This window comes from Camellia sinensis, chromosome 6 (genome assembly GCF_055761805.1).
Source record: "Camellia sinensis isolate YWXY chromosome 6, ASM5576180v1, whole genome shotgun sequence".
NCBI classification, from domain to species: domain Eukaryota; kingdom Viridiplantae; phylum Streptophyta; class Magnoliopsida; order Ericales; family Theaceae; genus Camellia; species Camellia sinensis.
Genome location: NC_138966.1, coordinates 69,648,219 through 69,664,602, shown reverse-complemented (window position 1 = coordinate 69,664,602; position 16,384 = coordinate 69,648,219). Strand labels below are relative to the sequence as shown.

At 40.6% G+C, this 16,384-nt stretch overlaps 1 protein-coding gene across 1 annotated transcript in view; it reads right to left on the bottom strand.

Annotated features, from left to right (window-relative positions):
• LOC145792681 (uncharacterized) overlaps positions 1 to 16,384 on the bottom strand; it is a 50,886-nt gene that overhangs the window by 24,934 nt on the left and 9,568 nt on the right. The window contains exons 3-4 of the mRNA XM_082873928.1: positions 13,764 to 13,796; positions 12,860 to 12,947 (exon numbers count right to left, since the gene is read on the bottom strand). Of these exons, the coding sequence (XP_082730054.1) occupies positions 12,905 to 12,947; positions 13,764 to 13,796 (76 nt within the window). The 3' untranslated portion in view covers positions 12,860 to 12,904. The remainder of the gene's footprint in view (positions 1 to 12,859; positions 12,948 to 13,763; positions 13,797 to 16,384) is intronic.

The following is a 16,384-nucleotide window of genomic DNA, read 5'->3' as shown; positions in this document are numbered from 1 at the left end:
TTGAAAAAAGTGTCTTTTTCCACTTAGTTTTCAAACCGGGACTCCCGTGCTAGTTCTGTAAATTTCTACCACTTATATTTGTCCCTCTTGAGGTGTTTGAGGGGTTTCGCTAGGGTTCTCGTGACTGTTACACAATTTTGGCCCCTGATGGCCTATTTTCAAGATTAAGTGTGAAAAAAGTGCAATTTTTGACTTAGTTTTGAAACGAGGAGTCCCGTGCAAGTTCCGTAAATTTTCACAACCTGCATTGGTCCCCCCCGAGGTGTTTGAGGTGTTGCTTGGGCCTTCTCGTGACTGTTACACGAATTTGGCCACTGATGGTCTATTTTCAAGCCTAAGTGTGAAAAAAAGTGCATTTTTTTGACTTAGATTTCAAACCGGAAGTCCCTTGCTAGTTCCGTAAGTTTCCACAACTTCTATTGGTCCTTCCTGAGGTGTTTGATGCGTTTCCTGGGCCTTCCCGTGACTGTTACACGATTTTGGCTCCTGATGTCCTATTTTTAAGCTTAAGTGTGAAAAAAGTGACTTTTCCGACATAGTTTTCAAACCGGGAGCCCCATGCTAGTTCGGTGAGTTCCCACAACTTACATTGGTTGCTCTTGAGGTGTGAGGTGTTCCCCGGGCCTTCTCGTGACTGTTACACAATTTTGGCCCTCGATGGCCTATTTTCAGGATTAAGTGTGAAAAAAAGTGCATTTTTTGGCTTCGTTTTCAAGTCGGGAGTCCCGTTGAAGTTCCGTAAGTTTCCGCAACTTACAATGGTCTCTCCTGAGGTGTTTGAGGTATTCCTCGGACATTCTCGTGATTGATACATTGTTTTCAAACCGGAAGTCCCGTGCTAGTTCTGTAAGTTTTTACAACTTACATTGGTCCCTCCCAAGGTGTTCAAGGCGTTCATTGGGCCTTCTCGTGACTGTTACACGATTTTGGCACCCGATGGCCTATTTTCAAGCTTAAGTATGAAAAAAGTGTCTTCCTCGACTTAGTTTTCAAACCGGAAGTCTCGTGCTAGTTCCATAAGTTTCCACAACTTACATTGGTGCCTCCCGAGTTGTTTGATGTGTTCCTTGGGCCTTGTCGTGATTGTTACACGATTTTGGCCCGCGATGGCCTATTTTCACAATTAAGTTTGAGAAAATTGCCTTTTTGGACTTATTTTTCAAATCGGGAGTCCCGTGCTAGTTCCTTTGAGGTGTTCCCCGGGCCTTCTCATGACTGTTACACGATTTTAGCCTCCGATGGCCTATTTTCAACCTTAAGTGTGAAAAAATTACATTTTTTGACTTAGTTTTCAAACCGGAATCTCGTGCCAGTTCTATAAGTTTCCACAACTTACATTGGTCCTTCCCAAGGTGTTCGAGGTATTCCCTGAGCCTTCTCGTGACTGTTACACGATTGTGGCCCCTAATGGACTATTTTCAAGCTTAAGTGTGAAAAATGTGTCTTTTTTGTCTTAGTTTTCAAACCGGGAGTCCCGTGCTACTTCTGTAAGTTTCCACAGCTTACATTGGTCCCTCTTGAGGTATTTGAGGTGTTCCCCACACCTACTCGAGACTGTTACACGATTTTGGCTCCCGATGGCCTATTTTCAACCTTAAGTGTGAAAAAAATGCATCTTTTGACTTAGTTTTGAAACCGGGAGTCCCGTGCTAGTTTCGTAAGTTTCCACAACTTACATTGGTCCCTTCCGAGGTGTTTGATGTGTTTCCTGTGCCTTCTCATGACTGTTACATGATGTTGGCCCCTGATGGCCAATTTTCAAGCTTAAATGCGAGAAAAGTGGAGAAAAGTGGCTTTTTGGACTTAGTTTTCAAATCGGAAGTTCCGGGGTAATTCCGTAAGTTTCCAAAACTTATATTGGTCCCTCCCGAGGTGTTTGAGGTGTTCCCCGAGCCTTCTCGTGACTGTTAATCGATTTTGGCCATCGATGGCCTATTTTCAACCTTAAGTGTAAAAAAAGTGCTTGTTTTGGTTTAGTTTTCAAATCGGGGAGTCCCGTGGCAGTTTCATAAATTTCCACAACTTACATTGGTCCCTCCCGAGGTGTTTGAGGTGTTCCCCGAGACTTCTCCTGACTGTTAATCGATTTCGTTCCCCGATGACCTATTTTCAACGTTAAGTGTGAAAAAAAGTGTCTTTTTCGACTCAGTTTTCAAATCGGGAGTCCTGCGCCTGTTCTGTAAGTTTTCAAAACTTACATCAGTCCCTCTCGAGGCGTCTGAGGTGTTCCCCGGGCCTTCTCGTGGCTGTTACAAAAATTTGGCCCCCGATGGCCTATTTTCAAGCTTTAAGTGAAAAACATGCATTTTTTGACTTAGTTTTCAAACTGGGAGTCCCATGCTTGTTCTGTAACTTTCCACAACTTACATTGGTCCCTCTAGAGGTGTTTGAGGTGTTCCCCGGAAAGTCTCGCGCCTGTTATACGATTTTGGCCCCCGATGGCCTATTTTCAAGCTTAAGTGTGAAAAAAGTGGCTTTTTCGACTTAGTTTTCAAACCGGAAGTGTCGTGCTAGTTCCGTAAATTTCCACAACTTACATTGGTCCGTCCTAAGGTGTTTGATGTGTTCCCCGGGCCATCTCGTGACTGTTACACGATTTTGGCCCCCGATGGCCTATTTTCAAGCTTAAGTGTGAAAAAAGTGCCTTTTTCGACTTAGTTTCAAACCGGTAGTCCTGTGCTAGTTCTGTAAGTTTCCACAACTTACATTGGTCCCCCTGGAGGTGTTCAAGGTATTCTCTGGGCTTTCTCGTGACTGTTACACAACTTTGGCGCCCAATGGCCTATTTTCATGATTAAGTGGGAAACAGTGCATTTTTTGACTTAATTTTCAAACCAGGAGTCCCGTGCAAGTTCCGTAAGCTTTCACAACTTGCATTAGTCCATCCCGAGGTGTTTGCGGTGTTCCCCGGGCCTTCTCGTGATAGTTACCCGATTTTGGCCCCCGATGGCCTATTTACAAGCTTAAATGTGAAAAAAAGTGCATTTTTTGATATAGTTTTCAAACCAGGAGTCCCGTACTAGTTCCGTAAGTTTTCTCAACTTACATCGGTCCCTCCCGAGGTGTTTGAGGTGTTCCACGGGCCTACTCGTGACTGTTACACGATTTTGGTCCCCGATGGCTTATTTTGTAGCTTAAGTGTGAGAAAAATGTCTTTTTCAAATTAGTTTTCAAACCGGAAGTCCCGTGCTAGTTCCGTAAGTTTCCACAACTTACATTGGTCCCTCCCAAGTTGTTTGATGTGTTCCATGGGCCTTCTCGTGACTATTACACGATTTTGGCCCCCTGATGGCCAATTTTCAAGCTTAAGTGTGAGAAACGTGCCTTTTTCGGCTTAGTTTTCAAACCGGCAGTCACATGCTAGTTCTGTAAGTTTCAATAACATACATTGATCCCTCCCAAGGCGTTCCCCGGGTGTTCTACTGAATGCTACACGATTTTGGCCCCCGATGGCTTATTTTTAACCTTAAGTGTGAAAAAAGTGCATTTTTGACTTAGTTTTCAAACCGGGAGTCCTATGCCAGTTCCGTAAGTTTGCACAACTTACATTGGTCCCTACCAAGGTGTTTGACGTGTTCCCACGCCTTCTCGTGACCGTTACGCGATTTTGGCCCCCTGATGGCCTATTTTCGAACTTAAGTTTGAAAAAAGTGTCTTTTTCCACTTAGTTTTCAAACCGGGACTCCCGTGCTAGTTCTGTAAATTTCTACCACTTATATTTGTCCCTCTTGAGGTGTTTGAGGGGTTTCGCTAGGGTTCTCGTGACTGTTACACAATTTTGGCCCTTGATGGCCTATTTTCAAGATTAAGTGTGAAAAAAGTGCAATTTTTGACTTAGTTTTGAAACGAGGAGTCCCGTGCAAGTTCCGTAAATTTTCACAACCTGCATTGGTCCCCCCCGAGGTGTTTGAGGTGTTGCTTGGGCCTTCTCGTGACTGTTACACGAATTTGGCCACTGATGGTCTATTTTCAAGCCTAAGTGTGAAAAAAAATGCATTTTTTTGACTTAGATTTCAAACCGGAAGTCCCTTGCTAGTTCCGTAAGTTTCCACAACTTCTATTGGTCCTTCCTGAGGTGTTTGATGCGTTTCCTGGGCCTTCCCGTGACTGTTACACGATTTTGGCTCCTGATGTCCTATTTTTAAGCTTAAGTGTGAAAAAAGTGACTTTTCCGACATAGTTTTCAAACCGGGAGCCCCATGCTAGTTCGGTGAGTTCCCACAACTTACATTGGTTGCTCTCGAGGTGTGAGGTGTTCCCCGGGCCTTCTCGTGACTGTTACACAATTTTGGCCCTCGATGGCCTATTTTCAGGATTAAGTGTGAAAAAAAGTGCATTTTTTGGCTTCGTTTTCAAGTCGGGAGTCCCGTTGAAGTTCCGTAAGTTTCCGCAACTTACAATGGTCTCTCCTGAGGTGTTTGAGGTATTCCTCGGACATTCTCGTGATTGATACATTGTTTTCAAACCGGAAGTCCCGTGCTAGTTCTGTAAGTTTTTACAACTTACATTGGTCCCTCCCAAGGTGTTCAGGCGTTCATTGGGCCTTCTCGTGACTGTTACACGATTTTGGCACCCGATGGCCTATTTTCAAGCTTAAGTATGAAAAAAGTGTCTTCCTCGACTTAGTTTTCAAACCGGAAGTCTCGTGCTAGTTCCATAAGTTTCCACAACTTACATTGGTGCCTCCCGAGTTGTTTGATGTGTTCCTTGGGCCTTGTCGTGATTGTTACACGATTTTGGCCCGCGATGGCCTATTTTCACAATTAAGTTTGAGAAAATTGCCTTTTTGGACTTATTTTTCAAATCGGGAGTCCCGTGCTAGTTCCTTTGAGGTGTTCCCCGGGCCTTCTCATGACTGTTACACGATTTTAGCCTCCGATGGCCTATTTTCAACCTTAAGTGTGAAAAAATTACATTTTTTGACTTAGTTTTCAAACCGGAATCTCGTGCCAGTTCTATAAGTTTCCACAACTTACATTGGTCCTTCCCAAGGTGTTCGAGGTATTCCCTGGGCCTTCTCGTGACTGTTACACGATTGTGGCCCCTAATGGACTATTTTCAAGCTTAAATGTGAAAAAGGTGTCTTTTTTGTCTTAGTTTTCAAACCGGAAGTCCCGTGCTACTTCTGTAAGTTTCCACAACTTACATTGGTCCCTCTTGAGGTATTTGAGGTGTTCCCCACACCTACTCGAGACTGTTACACGATTTTGGCTCCCGATGGCCTATTTTCAACCTTAAGTGTGAAAAAAATGCATCTTTTGACTTAGTTTTGAAACCGGGAGTCCCGTGCTAGTTTCGTAAGTTTCCACAACTTACATTGGTCCCTTCCGAGGTGTTTGATGTGTTTCCTGTGCCTTCTCATGACTGTTACATGATGTTGGCCCCTGATGGCCAATTTTCAAGCTTAAATGCGAGAAAAGTGGAGAAAAGTGGCTTTTTGGACTTAGTTTTCAAATCGGAAGTTCCGGGGTAATTCCGTAAGTTTCCAAAACTTATATTGGTCCCTCCCGAGGTGTTTGAGGTGTTCCCCGAGCCTTCTCGTGACTGTTAATCGATTTTGGCCATCGATGGCCTATTTTCAACCTTAAGTGTAAAAAAAGTGCTTGTTTTGGTTTAGTTTTCAAATCGGGGAGTCCCGTGGCAGTTTCATAAATTTCCACAACTTACATTGGTCCCTCCCGAGGTGTTTGAGGTGTTCCCCGAGACTTCTCCTGACTGTTAATCGATTTCGTTCCCCGATGACCTATTTTCAACGTTAAGTGTGAAAAAAAGTGTCTTTTTCGACTCAGTTTTCAAATCGGGAGTCCTGCGCCTGTTCTGTAAGTTTTCAAAACTTACATCAGTCCCTCTCGAGGCGTCTGAGGTGTTCCCCGGGCCTTCTCGTGGCTGTTACAAAAATTTGGCCCCCGATGGCCTATTTTCAAGCTTTAAGTGAAAAACATGCATTTTTTGACTTAGTTTTCAAACTGGGAGTCCCATGCTTGTTCTGTAACTTTCCACAACTTACATTGGTCCCTCTAGAGGTGTTTGAGGTGTTCCCCGGAAAGTCTCGCGCCTGTTATACGATTTTGGCCCCCGATGGCCTATTTTCAAGCTTAAGTGTGAAAAAAGTGGCTTTTTCGACTTAGTTTTCAAACCGGAAGTGTCGTGCTAGTTCCGTAAATTTCCACAACTTACATTGGTCCGTCCTAAGGTGTTTGATGTGTTCCCCGGGCCATCTCGTGACTGTTACACGATTTTGGCCCCCGATGGCCTATTTTCAAGCTTAAGTGTGAAAAAAGTGCCTTTTTCCACTTAGTTTCAAACCGGTAGTCCTGTGCTAGTTCTGTAAGTTTCCACAACTTACATTGGTCCCCCTGGAGGTGTTCAAGGTATTCTCTGGGCTTTCTCGTGACTGTTACACAACTTTGGCGCCCAATGGCCTATTTTCATGATTAAGTGGGAAACAGTGCATTTTTTGACTTAATTTTCAAACCAGGAGTCCCGTGCAAGTTCCGTAAGCTTTCACAACTTGCATTAGTCCATCCCGAGGTGTTTGCGGTGTTCCCCGGGCCTTCTCGTGATAGTTACCCGATTTTGGCCCCCGATGGCCTATTTACAAGCTTAAATGTGAAAAAAAGTGCATTTTTTGATATAGTTTTCAAACCAGGAGTCCCGTACTAGTTCCGTAAGTTTTCTCAACTTACATCGGTCCCTCCCGAGGTGTTTGAGGTGTTCCACGGGCCTACTCGTGACTGTTACACGATTTTGGTCCCCGATGGCTTATTTTGTAGCTTAAGTGTGAGAAAAATGTCTTTTTCAAATTAGTTTTCAAACCGGAAGTCCCGTGCTAGTTCCGTAAGTTTCCACAACTTACATTGGTCCCTCCCAAGTTGTTTGATGTGTTCCATGGGCCTTCTCGTGACTATTACACGATTTTGGCCCCCTGATGGCCAATTTTCAAGCTTAAGTGTGAGAAACGTGCCTTTTTCGGCTTAGTTTTCAAACCGGCAGTCACATGCTAGTTCTGTAAGTTTCAATAACATACATTGATCCCTCCCAAGGCGTTCCCCGGGTGTTCTACTGAATGCTACACGATTTTGGCCCCCGATGGCTTATTTTTAACCTTAAGTGTGAAAAAAGTGCATTTTTGACTTAGTTTTCAAACCGGGAGTCCTATGCCAGTTCCGTAAGTTTGCACAACTTACATTGGTCCCTACCAAGGTGTTTGACGTGTTCCCACGCCTTCTCGTGACCGTTACGCGATTTTGGCCCCCTGATGGCCTATTTTCGAACTTAAGTTTGAAAAAAGTGTCTTTTTCCACTTAGTTTTCAAACCGGGACTCCCGTGCTAGTTCTGTAAATTTCTACCACTTATATTTGTCCCTCTTGAGGTGTTTGAGGGGTTTCGCTAGGGTTCTCGTGACTGTTACACAATTTTGGCCCTTGATGGCCTATTTTCAAGATTAAGTGTGAAAAAAGTGCAATTTTTGACTTAGTTTTGAAACGAGGAGTCCCGTGCAAGTTCCGTAAATTTTCACAACCTGCATTGGTCCCCCCCGAGGTGTTTGAGGTGTTGCTTGGGCCTTCTCGTGACTGTTACACGAATTTGGCCACTGATGGTCTATTTTCAAGCCTAAGTGTGAAAAAAAGTGCATTTTTTTGACTTAGATTTCAAACCGGAAGTCCCTTGCTAGTTCCGTAAGTTTCCACAACTTCTATTGGTCCTTCCTGAGGTGTTTGATGCGTTTCCTGGGCCTTCCCGTGACTGTTACACGATTTTGGCTCCTGATGTCCTATTTTTAAGCTTAAGTGTGAAAAAAGTGACTTTTCCGACATAGTTTTCAAACCGGGAGCCCCATGCTAGTTCGGTGAGTTCCCACAACTTACATTGGTTGCTCTCGAGGTGTGAGGTGTTCCCCGGGCCTTCTCGTGACTGTTACACAATTTTGGCCCTCGATGGCCTATTTTCAGGATTAAGTGTGAAAAAAAGTGCATTTTTTGGCTTCGTTTTCAAGTCGGGAGTCCCGTTGAAGTTCCGTAAGTTTCCGCAACTTACAATGGTCTCTCCTGAGGTGTTTGAGGTATTCCTCGGACATTCTCGTGATTGATACATTGTTTTCAAACCGGAAGTCCCGTGCTAGTTCTGTAAGTTTTTACAACTTACATTGGTCCCTCCCAAGGTGTTCAGGCGTTCATTGGGCCTTCTCGTGACTGTTACACGATTTTGGCACCCGATGGCCTATTTTCAAGCTTAAGTATGAAAAAAGTGTCTTCCTCGACTTAGTTTTCAAACCGGAAGTCTCGTGCTAGTTCCATAAGTTTCCACAACTTACATTGGTGCCTCCCGAGTTGTTTGATGTGTTCCTTGGGCCTTGTCGTGATTGTTACACGATTTTGGCCCGCGATGGCCTATTTTCACAATTAAGTTTGAGAAAATTGCCTTTTTGGACTTATTTTTCAAATCGGGAGTCCTGTGCTAGTTCCTTTGAGGTGTTCCCCGGGCCTTCTCATGACTGTTACACGATTTTAGCCTCCGATGGCCTATTTTCAACCTTAAGTGTGAAAAAATTACATTTTTTGACTTAGTTTTCAAACCGGAATCTCGTGCCAGTTCTATAAGTTTCCACAACTTACATTGGTCCTTCCCAAGGTGTTCGAGGTATTCCCTGGGCCTTCTCGTGACTGTTACACGATTGTGGCCCCTAATGGACTATTTTCAAGCTTAAATGTGAAAAAGGTGTCTTTTTTGTCTTAGTTTTCAAACCGGAAGTCCCGTGCTACTTCTGTAAGTTTCCACAACTTACATTGGTCCCTCTTGAGGTATTTGAGGTGTTCCCCACACCTACTCGAGACTGTTACACGATTTTGGCTCCCGATGGCCTATTTTCAACCTTAAGTGTGAAAAAAATGCATCTTTTGACTTAGTTTTGAAACCGGGAGTCCCGTGCTAGTTTCGTAAGTTTCCACAACTTACATTGGTCCCTTCCGAGGTGTTTGATGTGTTTCCTGTGCCTTCTCATGACTGTTACATGATGTTGGCCCCTGATGGCCAATTTTCAAGCTTAAATGCGAGAAAAGTGGCTTTATGGACTTAGTTTTCAAACCGGAAGTTCCGGGGTAATTCCGTAAGTTTCCAAAACTTATATTGGTCCCTCCCGTGGTGTTTGAGGTGTTCCCCTGGACTTCTCCTGACTGTTAATCGATTTCGTTCCCCGATGGCCTATTTTCAACGTTAAGTGTGAAAAAAAGTGTCTTTTTCGACTCAGTTTTCAAACCGGGAGTCCTGCGCCTGTTCTGTAAGTTTCCAAAACTTACATTAGTCCCTCTCGAGGCATCTGAGGTGTTCCCCGGGCCTTCTCGTGATTGTTACAAAAATTTGGCCCCCGATGGCCTATTTTCAAGCTTTAAGTGAAAAACATGCATTTTTTGACTTAGTTTTCAAACTGGGAGTCCCATGCTTGTTCTGTAACTTTCCACAACTTACATTGGTCCCTCTAGAGGTGTTTAAGGTGTTCCCCGGAAAGTATCGCGCCTGTTATACGATTTTGGCCCCCGATGGCCTATTTTCAAGCTTAAGTGTGAAAAAAATGGCTTTTTCGACTTAGTTTTCAAACCGGAAGTGTCGTGCTAGTTCCGTAAATTTCCACAACTTACATTAGTCCGTCCTAAGGTGTTTGATGTGTTCCCCGGGCCATCTCGTGACTGTTACACAATTTTGGCCCCCGATGCCTATTTTCAAGCTTAAGTGTGAAAAAAGTGTCTTTTTCGACTTAGTTTTCAAACCGGTAGTCCTGTGCTAGTTCTGTAAGTTTCCACAACTTACATTGGTCCCCCTGGAGGTGTTCAAGGTATTCTCTGGGCTTTCTCGTGATTGTTACACAACTTTGGCGCCCAATGGCCTATTTTCATGATTAAGTGGGAAACAGTACATTTTTTGACTTAATTTTCAAACCAGGAGTCCCGTGCAAGTTCCGTAAGCTTTCACAACTTGCGTTAGTCCATCCCGAGGTGTTTGCGGTGTTCCCTAGGCCTTCTCGTGATAGTTACCCGATTTTGGCCCCCGATGGCCTATTTACAAGCTTAAATGTGAAAAAAATTGCATTTTTTGATATAGTTTTCAAACCAGGAGTCCCGTACTAGTTCCGTAAGTTTTCTCAACTTACATCGGTCCCTCCCGAGGTGTTTGAGGCTTTCCACGGGCCTACTCGTGACTGTTACACGATTTTGGTCCCCGATGGCCTATTTTGTAGCTTAAGTGTGAGAAAAATGCCTTTTTCAAATTAGTTTTCAAACCGGAAGTCCCGTGCTAGTTCCGTAAGTTTCCACAACTTACATTGGTCCCTCCCAAGTTGTTTGATGTGTTCCATGGGCCTTCTCGTGACTATTACACGATTTTGGCCCCCTGATGGCCAATTTTCAAGCTTAAGTGTGAGAAACGTGCCTTTTTCGGCTTAGTTTTCAAACCGGCAGTCACGTGCTAGTTCTGTAAGTTTCAATAACATACATTGATCCCTCCCAAGGCGTTCCCCGGGTGTTCTACTGAATGCTACACGATTTTGGCCCCCGATGGCTTATTTTTAACCTTAAGTGTGAAAAAATTACATTTTTTGACTTAGTTTTCAAACTGGAATCTTGTGCCAGTTCCATAAGTTTCCACAACTTAATTGGTCCTTCCCAAGGTGTTTGAGGTATTCCTTGGGCCTTCTCTTGACTGTTACACGATTTTGGCCCCTAATGGACTATTTTCAAGCTTAAATGTGAAAAATGTGTCTTTTTTGTCTTAGTTTTCAAACCGGGAGTCCCGTACTAGTTCCGTAAGTTTCCACAACTTCTATTGGTCCTTCGCAAGGTGTTTGAGGTATTCCCTGGAAAATCTCCATAAGACGGCTGCATGGCATATGCTATACCGTACAAAATGTTGGATTACAATAAAAAGCAAATGTAAAAATGAGGATATAGACACAGACACAGACACAGACAGGAGGGGGGCACAACAATAAGAAATGACTACATTTCTCTAAAGCTACAAGTAGCACGAAGCATAGACAATATGAGGTGCTACATTTCTCTAGAGCTACAAGTAGGCATGAAGCATAGACAATATGAGGTGAAGGAGCACAGGATGGTTTAAGAGTAGCAACGAAGCCAGAAAATATTGTCAAGAAGGAATAACAGAAACTAAGTTATAGGTGCTTCAAAGACAGAAAAAAAACACACACAAAAAAAAAAAAAAAATGAGAATTGAGACCATGAGAAAGGACATAGTTATTCTAAAATTGAAAAAAATATATATGTACATATATATATATATATGTGTGTGTGTGTGTGTGTACTCTAAGAACAACCATACGTAAGAGCAACCATGTTGCCAACCTCAACCCAAGTAACCATGATTAGTCTGAGTTCAGTACATTGGAGTATAAGAAACATCTGAACTATGAAGAATACCAAAATGCTAGAAACACTAAAAAAAAAAAAATACCAACAGAGCGCTTGTACATAGGTCCCACCACTTGGTATGGGATTCACCAAATATTTTGTCTAGTTGGTACGCTTGTTAGTTGTCCTAACATTTTTGTCAAAAATTAAGTGATAGAGATTATATGCTATAAACCATGGAACTATTCCTTGAAAATAAACCAAATATTACAAATAGCATGTGGAATACTTAATATAAGAACAGCCCTTCAGACCTCCAAATGACACGCTGCTTCCATATTGTCAATTGGAACAATTTAAAATTTTCCAAGTCAAACCACACTAGAACCAAGATAACTCCATTTGTGGCATTTTGTTAAAGTGGATCTACTTCAAATTAAACAAAAAGTTAGCTTTTTTCAGAAAAACATCCAATCATGCCTCTTAGCTTATTGGTTGTTTTGGGCCCACTGATACTTGCATTGAATTTAAGAACAACAATAAAAGAATTTATCAACAAAAAAAAATTAAAAAAAATACTTGCATTGTAGTATATTAACTTTAAAACTTGGCCCCTGGCAAAAGTTATAATTCTATATGTGACCCAATTGTAGCACTTTTTAAACAACCTTTGCCTAACACATCCCCAGCTGATTTTGTCAGTGTACCTAAATAAGCACCTTCAAATAGGTCTAGCAACCCCAAACGGACCCTCAAAGACAGTTCTAGATAAAAAAATTCAAGTTTTGATACTTGTTGCCTGCTTATCTAATACCTGTGAACTCACATAACCCAACCATCTAAATAAGGGGAACCAACAGGTCAGTTATTCCCCTGAATCTTTCTATATACCAAATCCACATCGTTAATTTTCTTAAAGCATCAGATAGTTCTAGAATATAGCAAAAAGTAGACAATCATACATTGATAAAGAAAAAAACCATTTTGTAATGTAGTTTTGGTGTTTAAATTTGTAGCACATTTCTGATAACTTCAATTGTAAGACATCTGTATTACATAAGGCTGCAGTCCTGAATTTTACTTCTGCCTAAGAATTGCAAACTAGTTTCAATTGGTGTAGTAAAGCTTATCTAAAGGACCATCTAAAGTTGTGAAGCAAAGATTTTGTCACATGACATATATGAAACTACATCAATCATCCTCAATACAAATTATCGTGACAAACATATATACATATTCCACTAATTGGGACTGAAGTGGGTGTACTTTAAAGGGGACGATTGGATTAGTGGTTTTAAATGCAGGCCTAATAACCTTCAAGTAGTGAGTGTGAATACAAGGCAGCTATTTTGTACATAATGATTAAAGGTCAGCTCTGTACCTAGAACCCCATTAATAGGAACTAAACTATGTGTATTTCTATATATAAATATATATATATACCTTTATTGATCACTTCATTATAAGATCAAAATCAAAACTCAAGAGAATTGCTTACCTCTTCTAACACCAATTTGATCCAAGAATGGCCCAGATTGCCTAACTAAATATGCCAAAAGTTCTGGTACATCGAGCGGTGGAACTTCCTACATCAGATATATAAGAAAAGCAAAAGAAAAGAAAACATTCAGCATAGTGTATTATAGATTGTAGGAAACTAGAATCATCAATATATCCAATCTATGACAAATGTCAATCAATCCTAAGGAACAAACATACTACACCACCACATATGAAATTTTGACTATGCCTATTGGTCTATAATTAAACCTAAGCCTGAGGTTTAGGCATCTACATACGTGAGATGTTAGAATGTGATAAATATTGCAACATGGAACACATATCAAGGACACAATGGCATGTCAATATCCATTACAAAATGGTGTTGAACACAACCACCTTGATAAAAGAAGAAGACGAAGAAGAAAAATGGCATTCATGTCCAATACAAACACCATATTGCAAAAAAATTTGTTTTCCCTGAAGAATGAAACACAATGCTAGCCTTTCAGTCTGCACAACTACAGCAGCATGAACTCCAACAGGACATGACCCTCCCAATTAATGAGTACAACCACATATCATCCAACTAACAACTCAAACATAGGATGTAGGAAAAGGATTACAATAAACGTTGGAATCATAAGATTCATATTATTGACGGCTGAGAAAACAACATCCAGTCAACAGTGCTTATATGACTATTACGTCATTGTTGAAACAACTCTCCATTTTTTAGAAAATAAATAAATATATATTAAATAAAATTCAATATTTTATCTCCTTTTCTTCCCCTAGTGCCTTCAGAAAGAAAATATAGATTATAGACTCAAAAAAAAAAAGTTTTAAAAAAATTAACACATTAACGAATGATACATGAAGAGGAGTAGTTCAATACTAACCTTTGAATCAGTTGGGTCCTTGTAGATTGCTTTCTGCAAAATAAATAATTGGGTAACAGATTAATAACGAACATATGAATCCAGCTTGCAATTCTAACGTAAAATGAAAAATAAGTAGATATGCATCAATTACTAACAAAGATAATGATCAGGAAATTCTATCATCTAGAAACAAGTTTATACATTATTACCAAGCATTCACTTCCTATATTGGAATGAATCAAAACACATGTTATAGTTAGCAGCAACATTCGCACTAATCCTATGTTCTGGCCTTCCTTTTAATGAAAAAATGTTTATGCCTTAGGACATAACTAGTTCCATGCATACCTTCAATGGACATGGTATGCCACTTGATGCATAAATATTGATCCCAAATAATAGCCAGCCTCGAAAGAACATAACAAGAGTACAAGACTGACAATGTATGAAACTTAATAGTCAAAACTACTGCATTTACTGCCATGCCAAAAAATCTCAATTCAAATTATAATGGATCTACAATGTTGACTTTCAGAAAACAACTAGTTGCGTCTCTCAAAAACGGAAGGAGTGATAAGAGTAGTAAAAACATTTTTACGCAGTTTGAACAGGGTGACAAGAGAAGTAAAAACATTTTTATGTAGTTTAATTTAAACAGGAAGATCCAACCTTGTGAGATCATTCCCTGTTGAATAAACCATGTTGGGAACTTTTAGAGATGCATACTTAGGTGATATACGTCGCAATGTCCCGTATTACCTTGCATGGACCAAGGATGGAAGAATAAACAGCAATCTACAACTTTAAGAAGATCATTTTTTATTGAAAATCGTAAAAGGCAATGAGTCTCATGAAGAGCCAACAAAAAATATACATAGTTTTGTAAATAAGAAAAATCCAAAAGAGCTTCAACAGGGTGCAAACCGGAGTACATGCAGAGAAGCAAAAATGACACACAAAAAATATCTTTAGAATTGACCAAAAAAGTCCAATGATCGTAGCAAACCCCTATAGGCCACACAAATAAACTGCTTAAAAGAAGGGAAAAAAATGCGTCCATGGTCACAAACACCTCACTCCTTGAAATGAAGTCCTATACCTCTCCTTCCATAGACAACAAAAGAGGCATTAAGGGGACACTTCTTAAACTACATCCTCACTTGCTCACTCTAGACCAGCAACTGGAGTCCAACAACTCTTAACACAAACTTTGGCATAAAACACGCCATTTGACAGAGGCAAAATGTAGCACGGACACGGGACATGACACGGACACGACACGGACACTCCATTCTTACATTGTGCTAATCTAACATGTATCGCCCTTAATACCAGCCATGCTTCGCCGTGGAAAAAATCATCGCAGCCACTCTATGGGAACATTTACTCTGGTGAAAGTTTCCTGCAGTTGAAATGCAAAATGTCATGCTTTTTGGTAACTATACAGTGCCATTCCTAAGGATCAAAATCTACGTATATCCCATGATCTACGTATATCCCAAATTTTAGTTGACTTGTATAAATCTTTCTTAGCCAGGCTTAAAATATAACCCTAATAAGCCCTCATCTATAAACAGGGTTTTATTTCACATCTTTTGGTCAAACGACTATTGCAGTAACATTTCAAATCAAAAATTAATTTGACAATGCTAAAGATCTAGTGATTCAGATAAAGTGCTAATGCTTCACATTTAAAATGTTGTTTGGCACTTGAATAAGGTCTAGAGGAGATTTAGCCCTCAAAATGGAAAAGAATTTGCTTAGGATTGATAAAATAACATGACAGAGATTATGAATTGTTCATTTTATTCAATTAAACTAGTACAAATTTGCTTTATGCCAATCAATTCTGCAATCAATATAATAATCAATTAGACACACAAAAGGATTCCCTTTTTCTTTTCTTTTTTGCTTCTTCCTGTCGAAAATCAAAATGGACAAAAACCACAGGACCCCGTAGCCAACCAATTCACCATTAGTAAGGGAAAAAAAAAAAAGAAACAACCCAACCCTAACCCAGTTCATATGCCTTAGGTGTTGAATCCTAAAACTTGTTAGCGTGTTTCTTATACCACTAGAAATCGGTGATGTTTGTTCCTGAATGGTTGGTAGAGTATCAAGCATCCATGATACTCTGTGAATTCACCACAAATTAAACGCGATCCACCATTGACTAGGAAATCACCAAAACAAACTTGAAATGTATTAAAGTGATGTAAAACGCATATTAATCTATTGATAGTGCAAGCGAATATGGATGCTTCTCTTATTTGACAAATTTATTTTGGTTACAACTAGTTTAATTCTCCTCCCATACGAAATTGCTGGTCCATTTTAACTATTCCAAACATCCCAAAAAAATCATCTATGTTTTTTTATTTATTCTTTCTTTCAATTTGTAGGGAAAAAAATACATTATTTATTGACCCTACTAAAAGGCATGAATGCTGAAAATTGACAAACAGTTGGGGATGGAACGAGTATTTATAAATGAGATGACTTGAAGACCAATCCCATCCAAAATCCAAGTTAAAACCACCTTAGACTTTGCAAAATCGTTGGCCACTGCTCGAGCCATGAAAATCCCTAGAGATTGGGTGTCTGCTTCCACTTGAGATCTCAGTTTTTTAATAGATGGA